Consider the following 8,901-nt stretch of genomic DNA (forward strand, 5'->3'; position numbering starts at 1 on the left):
AGTGAAAACACCTGACCTGGCATTAACACCAGATTTGGTGCCTTAGCCCATAACAGACATTAAATGAATATAACCCCCCTCCCCCCCAGGTTTGTTTTTCTAGTCTGGTGTAAGGCCCATCTATTCACGCTACCAGGAGGTTGAAGTAAAATAAGCAGAAGATGGGACATGCACTAGTTCAGAGGACTTGGGAAGTTTCTTAGCAGCCATTTTCTTCTCTCACAGAAGACACCCCAAACTTTGCCATTATGAAAAACCACCACACCACGTGTGGACTTCTCCAAATAAGCCATTTAAGGACACACCCAATATATGCCTAAACTTTGGCAGTAAAAAGACCCTCCAGTACAGCATTTTACTAAATTTATTTATTGAAAACCTCAGGATCTAGAATAGTCGTCTTACCCTTCCTAAATTCACATTTACCTAGAGAAACTTGCCTCCTAATGGTTGTGGATCAGTTTCTTCACTCTTGATCGCAAAAAATGAAGGAACATACTACATTCAAAATGCAGGAGGGGAGAGAAAAAATAAATAAATAACACACTTAACTGGTCCAACTTTGTTTCTGCCCTGGGAGAAAAGTACCTCAGCCATATTGGGTAGTTACAGCAGCCAGGCCATGAATAATGTACAAGGCTCCGGAGGATTCAAGAACTACTGGAATTCAGTGGGGGAGGGGAATTGGAGGTAGCAGCCTTCCATTCCTTCTGTACAGAAGCTGCCTGCCAAGCAACCCAAGGAGCCTTTTACTGCTGAATGGGCTATACAGCAACATTCAACTACAATAACTATACAATTAGCACGATTCATAAAAGGAGAGGGGAGGAGAAAATGTTGAACAGTTGTGCCAGTGACTGTTCCTTGTATGTATTCAAAATACCATTTGCCATTTGTTTCATGCATTTTATTTATAAAAATCTTGTTGTACTTTTAGATTTCACACACACCTTAGAGTGCCAACCTTGAGTACTTTAGCAGCATGAAGTGCAAATATTTATATATCTGCTATATTTGTCTTTCAGAATCACTGATATTTTTCCTCCATATGTCAGCACAAAATGCCAGTGCTACGTAGATAGAGGATCCGTTTTAACTATGACCTTTAAGCTCTCACAAGCATTACCCTCCGTACCTATTGTATTGTTTGTTCCCCCTTAGTACTGGGCTGCAGATTAGGTTGGCAATCTATAAATTAGAATTCAACACGCTACAGAAAGTGCTTTACATTTTCTTTAAATAAATATACATAGTAATCAGAGTTGAGGGGTGCACTTTATTCATAACTTAATTGATTTATTAACTGTAGAATTAGATTTATAATTAACATACCCATATAAACTGCTTTCTAGAGACGGAAACCACAGCCCTACGTGACAAAGCCGACTGCAATCAATCATGAGAAGCATGAAAGGAAAGAGCCACTGTTTACAGTAAATTGAAGCACTAAAATAGAATCACTATTGTACTTGCAAAGATTGTACAGAAGAGTTAGACATACCAGAGTACAAATAGTTATTGGAGTGACAACCTTATACTAGTGAAACTAGGAGAGTTCTGCCCAACATCGCACGTATTTGTTTTATCAGCCTGCATAGAGAAACAAGGGGACAATCTACCCATTCTGCAAAGGTAACCCGAGCCATCTGTGTTAAGTGAGAAAATGCAAGCACCAACAGTTCTCCAGAAGCACAGTTTGCAAGGTTGTGTGTGGATTGACAGAACCCATAGCAAATCTTTCTGAAGGGAATCTCTCTTCCCCAAAAATTCGCCAAAAGTCCCTGATGGCTGTGGGTAAACAAGAGTGAAGGAGAACAACAAAAGCGTGAGTGGTTCAAGAGGTCACTGGGGCCAACTGAAAATAAATTAGTTTAGCCCTACCGACTGGAGTCTATACAATAGGGGGCCTTTGTAAATTCACTTTCTTTTTTCATGTCTGATAGTTGTGCACAGCTTTGTCCACAGCACCCTAATGCAGAAAGAGTGGGAACAAGTGTGCAGCTGACAAATGCATCCAGAATGTGGCAACACTTACTAGTGCTAAAATTCCTCTGTAGGTGGGCAATTGTTTCATACACTTGAGTGAAGGCCACAGGCAGATTACCACCACACTAGTTCCTAACAAACCCAAAGCTAGCAGAAAATAAATCAGCAATCAGAAGCAGTGTTAACCTCTACAGTGCCTGAATGGCCTTTAAATTATAAGAAAATCAGTTACAGGACTTAATATAGCTGCAAACATTCTGTTAGGATAAGTAATAAGCATATTATTCCAAATGGAAACAAAATACCTAACTTCAACTCTGTTCTCCTTCAACACAGGTCATACATACACGTGCGGTGTGCAGATTATATATATATATATATATATATATATATATATATATATATATATATATATATATATATATATATATATATATATATATATATATATATATATATATATATATATATATATATATATATATATATATATATATATAATAAATAGACGATACCGTTCTGTGGCTAACGAAATGCTTTTATTTCTGCAAGCTTTCGAGATACAGTTATCTGTTCTTCCGGCGATGTTACAATGAATGAAGCAAGTAACCTTTGTAACATCGCCGGAAGAGGAGATCAGTGTATCTGGAAAGCTCGCACAAATAAAAGCATTTCGTTAGCCAAAGAACGGTATCGTCTATTGTTTGATTATTGAAGGTCGGACGCACGAGAGGATGGGGTAGAACTTGTTTAAATGTGCAGTCACGGTTAAAGTGTTGAGTGGGTTCTCTTTATTATAGTACTAGAATAAGATTGTAACTGCAATTAAAGGATTCTTTGTTAATCTTTCATGCCTGCTTTTTATATATCGGAATGTACAAGATATCATTCTTTTCTTTGTGACTAGAGCACTGCTCAACAATTTTTCAAGACAACTGGAAGATTTCACAATAGTGTGATGAGGAAAAAAAAAGCCACGGTTTCTACCAAGGCTTGAAAAAAACGAAACAAGTTAATATATTCTGTAGTTCAACCCTTTCAAATACCAAATGTACATTGCCTGTTTTAGAAACAAAGGCTGAAGGCATTTCAGACCCTAGTTTGGAGTGACACCTCATGCAATGAACAGTAGATCCCTTTTATAGAGGAAAAAAAAAAAAAATAAGGACTTGCTCAGTAAGCAGTTTCCTGTGTGGGATTCTGGGGGTATTAGGTCTCCAATGTCCTTTTTATTTAATAAAGCCTTCCTAATCAAGCCAGGCAGCAATGATTAATCCTTTCAAGCCAGAGACGCAGCCACGTACTTTGGCTTTCATATTTTAACCACGTGACTACATTAAAACATTTTTTTTTACGAAAATCCTTGGACAGTCACACACATACAGCCAACATTAATTTAAAGGTACAGCCCTACTTAGGAACTTTGCAGTAGCACAAAAAGGGTACACAGGTAAAGCAAATGATGAATTCAAAAATATTTCAGTCTTTTAAACAAAATTAACAAAGTAGGTCATTCAATTTAATAATCAATGTGCCCAAGTTCGATTTTAAAAAAGTGGCCCAGACACGGCTTAGGTGTCACTGAATGTAGCAGGGTTCTTCAACTAGTTATCCAAAGGGGCCACATAAGAACATTTAGTAGAAGGGCCGCAAGCTTATTGTACCAAGCAACTAGTACGAAATTAGCAGGAGCAGAGGGTCCGAGGGCCACACCAAATACGGTCCACGAGCCCCATGAATTTAGGAGTACTAATCTAGCAGTGTTAACCTGCTGTTGGGTCACAGTAACACTGCACATTTAAAGCCCAATCATGTTTTGCACAGGGGTGCACAAAAATAAAAATACTTAGGAGCCAGCGTTTTGTGGAGGGTGTTCCAGCTACCTCACCCACCGGCAAGCACACTGACACAACCCACTGCCACTGTGTGCATGGAGAGGAGAGGTGGGCAGAGTCCTGCAGAACTTCAACTCTCTTCTACCATTGCTCTCCTCTGCCACACTTCGCAGCATGGCCGTGACCGCCTGTCAGTCACCGCTGCAGCCAGTCACAGCTCAGCCGCAAAGCGGCATCAGGCATGAAAGCATGCTGGGGAGAACTTTTGCTGGTCACGGTTGACAGATCAGTCGGCACTGCAAACATTGTGATAGAATTCTAAGGAGGCCAGGATTTTTCCACCCCTGGCTTAGCAGCACATATTCAAGCTGCAGTAAAATTAGAGCATTTCTCTACCAAATAGCAGTTTCATGATTTTATTTATAAAAAAGAAATATTATTACAGAATACTACTTTCACTAAAGGTGAAAGGAAACTCATACCAAAACTGGGGGGTGGGGGAGAGAAAAAAAAAAAAACCACACTAAAAATTACAAACTCAGGATTGATATATAAAACAGGTTTTAGAATATTCCAAAGCAAGGACAAAAACGTGGATATTTCTTCATAAAAACAAAAAAAAAATTAATATTTGTGATAGTAAAATATGCGATCAAGGTGAATATGCAAAGAGAGGCCAATTGCACAACATGTTCTTGGCAACAGTTCAAACATTCTAGCATTGATCTAAAATAAATGTCGATTTGAAGTACCAGTTAGCGTACAAACATATACATAGAGTACGAGAAGAAACTTAAGGTTTAAGAAGAGAAAAAAAAAAGAGAAAAAAAGAAAAAAGAGGGGGGGGGAGATTGTGTTTATCAAGAACACAAATCTCGATCCCATAAAAGATATCACAACCTACAACTAATCTAATGCAAGTTATTTGGAGTAAATAAGTGGAGCTGGAAATTACATTGACATTATTTTCGGCCTTTTAAACTAAAAAAAAAATGTAGCATTTTACCCAAATACACTGCAGCACATGGATAGGATATAATGTCTAAAAATAAATTTGCAAACGTGTGCTTTTATTGCAGTTTGATAAAACATAATCAGAGTTAAATTTTACGTTGCTCAATTTCCAAATACATTTTGGGGAAAGGAGTTTAAGATACTTGTTTAGCTTTTTGGTACAATTACTACAAGACTGAACTCCCCTATATCATGACAATTCTTACAGTCTCATTTCCACCATGACTGGCTGTGGGGGGGGGGGGGGGGGGGGGGGGAGGGGGGTTTAAGGGAGGTGGTGGGAGTAGAAATTGCTTTAACTTTGCCTTTTTAGTATAGTTACATATGGAAAGTCTTCAGAAGTTTGGCAGAAAGCAGATGCAATTTTTTGTTACATGACTTCAAAATCAGTTTTTAAACATTCACTGTAATTCTGGAAGCATCACCCCCCCCCCCTTTTACTCAATTAAAATCGGAGCCTTTAACTAGCTTTGTAATTAATGTAGCCAATACAATATAATGCATATTATTTAAAGACATACAAAGTTAGGTTCAGGCCTAAATTTGCAAAGCCAATAAACATTTTAAATTGTGGCACAACTTAAAATAGGCATAGAGTCATACATTGCCATGATCTCATTTACCCTCAATGGATTTGTTAATGGAGGCCAGGGCTTTAAATATGCAAGATCAGATAAAGTACACACAGTTTAGCATTTTTTTCATATAAAAAGACATTAAAATGTTGGACTGGTTGGAAAGCAAGTAAACAGATGTTTAGAAACAAACTTAATTTTAAACTGCCGACTTCAAAATCAGGTAAATAATGTTTTAAAAAGGAAAAACAAAACAAAGCGCTTTGATTAAGTGCAATATCAAACAAGAAAAAGCATCTGAGAATCCTCATCTGAGAATCACTAGACTTCCTTACAGTTAAAAGAAAATGGAGAAATGCTCCACGGGCCAAAGGCAAGAGAAATAGAAATTGACAGCTCAGCAAAAAAAACCTCCTCCTTTTTCAGCTGGGACTTTGGCTCAGTTTACTGAAGGATCCAGAGACGAGATGGCATCAAATAGGAAACCAAACAAAAAGCACACAACTAAAAAAGGTCCACAAAGTATAAATATATACTTCATCTTCTATTTACCTTCACAACCATGTCCCAGACTTTTAAACTGCTTCATTCTATATAACATTTCCATTCCCTTTCATGTAAACCGAAACGTCACATACGTTAAAAAGCTCAACTAAAATGTACCCCTTCTGCATAAGCACTACACCAGACCTTAAAAAAAAAAAAAAAACACACAAAAAGCCAAGTACCTTGAAAGTAGCAGAACATTTGTATTGCCATTACAGAACACGTTCAACACAAATCATTTTGGACTGCAAACAAAAACAGCTATTTAAAATAGTGCAATATAGTTTTTCGTACGGTCATATCGCATGCTATTTAATCTTATGGCAGTAACAGGTTGTGCAAATGTACGTGAAACTAGAATCTAAAAAGTTCCTGAAGTGTGGGGAAAGCAGAGGCGGAGGCTTAGAAATGGCTGGGGTTGTTTGCTGCCCAGGAGGGGGCAGAGATCATTAAAAACAGTTTAACCAGCTGCCCCCAAACCCTAGACATGGGGGAGGGTTAAAGTGAGACTCCAACAGCACAGCATTATGAGCCACCCCCAGCTTTTATAGAGCTTACTCAGCTCTTCCCATACAGGTACAACTAGGCCCGTATAACGCCCATATTTAAAACAAAATAAATTATCTGTACAGAGAGGCCAAGACTACAGTAGCAGCCTGGATATAACTCCCTCAACACCAAGCCAACCACAGTACCGAGACCCCCCAAAAAATCATGACCCTGGATTAAGAACAGGTTTAAACATATTGGGGTTTCCCCTTTTTTATTAAAAACTCCAAGCTAAGGGTATATGCGCCAAGGAGGAATGGGGGTTACATAAATAAACATATCTAAAAGTAAGCAGGGCTGTGCGAATTAGTTTCCAAGATCCACTTGGCAGTATTTCTTGGGGAGGGAAGAGATTACTTAAGGGTCAAGCATGAAAGATACCTAAATGCACATAACGATAATCCAAGCAGTGCGTTTCCAGAGCCATTTGTATTATCTGAGAACTAAACGAACTTCGAGGCAAAGCAACCAAAATGTTGCTGAGCACAGAGCAAAGCGAAGAGTGCAACATGGGGCAGAAAGAGTTCCCCCCCCTGCTTCCTGAAACAGTATACACTTCAAAATCAGCACTATAAATGCCCTCGTAATGTTGCACTGGTGCTGGGCATCATAAAAAGGGTGACATTTTGGAAATGTCTGTATTCCGAGGAGGAGGAAAAGCCAATATGATAGACCTAAAGCAAGAAATATGTGCATGTGGGAGACCAGGGATCAGCTGGCTCTCTGCTCCAGTGGCGACTTCTCTTCAGTCTCAGGGTCTCTTCTCGCCCCACTCTCTGGTGGCTTGTCTCTTCAGTTTCAGGGTCTCTTCTCGCCCCACTCTCTGGTGGCTTGTCTCTTCAGTTTCAGGGTCTCTTCTCGCCCCACTCTCTGGTGGCTTGTCTCAGTGCTCTCCATTTAACACCCCCCCCCCCCCCCCCCGTCACATCGGAGATCTCTCCTGCCCCCATATATATGGAAGAGATTTTAACGCTCGAGTTTCTCTCCTGCCATTCTAACCTCTGGAGTCGCTCCTGCATCCCTCCCACCGCCATGTTTGATCTCTGGGGGCCTCTCCTATATACCCCCCCCCCCCACCACCACCACCACCACCACCACCACCACCACCACCACCACACTCTTATCTCTGGGGGTCTCCCTCCGTCCACCCCACCTTCAGGAATATACCGCCCACTCCCTGACCACCACCACCAATCACCCTTATCTCTGGGGGTCTCCCTCCTACACCCCCCCCCCCCACACACACACACTCTTATCTGTGGGGGTCTCTCTTATATACCCCCCCCAACATCCTTGGGGGTCTCTCCTATATCCCCCCCAGCCACTCACCTTAGTGTTCTGGTAGTTCTCCAGAGCCCTGAAGGCGGTCTCGGTGAGTTTGACGTGCAGTACGGTGACATGATCCTGCGACGCCCTCCCGCAGGAGAGCCCGTACCTGCCCTCCTCACTGAGCGCCGCCATCTTGCTCTCACTCCCTCTCCTTCCCCTCCCGACTGTAAGCCGAGCAGGAGTGTATATACCGCGCAGCCTACCGTGCTTGCATGCGCTGCACACCAAAGCCTGCGACGCTGATTGGCTCCACTGTCCTACCCAGCTCCTGCTCCGCCCACCAAACCTTGGTATGCGGTGCACAATGGGACAGGGGCTTGATAGCTGCTCTGGACGTTTTACACGAGTTTTTTTATGTGCGACGTCACGAAGTCAGGGTGGGAGGGGCCAGCGATGACGTAGGGAAGTCTGAATTGGTTATTTTCTGACATCATGGGTGACGTCTCTTCCCAGCTGAGCTGTGGTGATCAGGCTCTGTGAATCGTACGGATGCGCAGGGAAGCGGAGGAGGAGGAGGCAGAGGAGGCAGAGGAGGCGGCGGGGACAGGCGGCAGAGGCAGGAGCAGAGGCAGGAGCGGGGACTGCTCATCTACTGTATGTCAGGGGCTCTTAGCCAGTTCTCCAAATGGGCAGATCAGAAAGCATTCAGGAGTAGAAGAGCCACAAACATATGAGAATATTATTTTGAACATATTTAAAAACTTGAAACTGTCTCATCATTGTGAAAAGCATGCATAACATCTGTAATATATATATATATATACATACATACATACATACACACACACACACACACACACACACACACACACACACACACACACTTTCTCTCTTTCTCAAAGCTGTGACCATGCAGCAAGCTTAAGCCTATAGGGGAACCATGTTGAATGGTTTTGAAGCAAAAGGTGGCACTGTGTGCTCATTTGCATGTCATTTCCCAGAATCCCTTGCTGCAGTGGAAGTGCTGTGTGCTGGGTGATAATGGTGAATCATTTGACATGCAAATGAGCATACAGTAATATTTCCATTTGCTATATATTATACACCATACACATTTTAAGTTATGG

At 41.3% G+C, this 8,901-nt stretch overlaps 1 protein-coding gene across 1 annotated transcript in view; it reads right to left on the reverse strand.

Moving 5' to 3' along the window:
* Positions 1-8,020, reverse strand: part of ELL2 (elongation factor for RNA polymerase II 2) — a 50,665-nt gene extending 42,645 nt beyond the window's left edge. Inside the window, exon 1 of the mRNA XM_075593318.1 lies at positions 7,835-8,020. Coding sequence (XP_075449433.1) covers positions 7,835-7,966 — 132 coding nt within the window. The 5' untranslated portion in view covers positions 7,967-8,020. The remainder of the gene's footprint in view (positions 1-7,834) is intronic.
* Positions 8,021-8,901: the final 881 nt, after the last annotated feature.

Source organism: Ascaphus truei, chromosome 1, assembly GCF_040206685.1.
Source record: "Ascaphus truei isolate aAscTru1 chromosome 1, aAscTru1.hap1, whole genome shotgun sequence".
Lineage (NCBI taxonomy): Eukaryota > Metazoa > Chordata > Amphibia > Anura > Ascaphidae > Ascaphus > Ascaphus truei.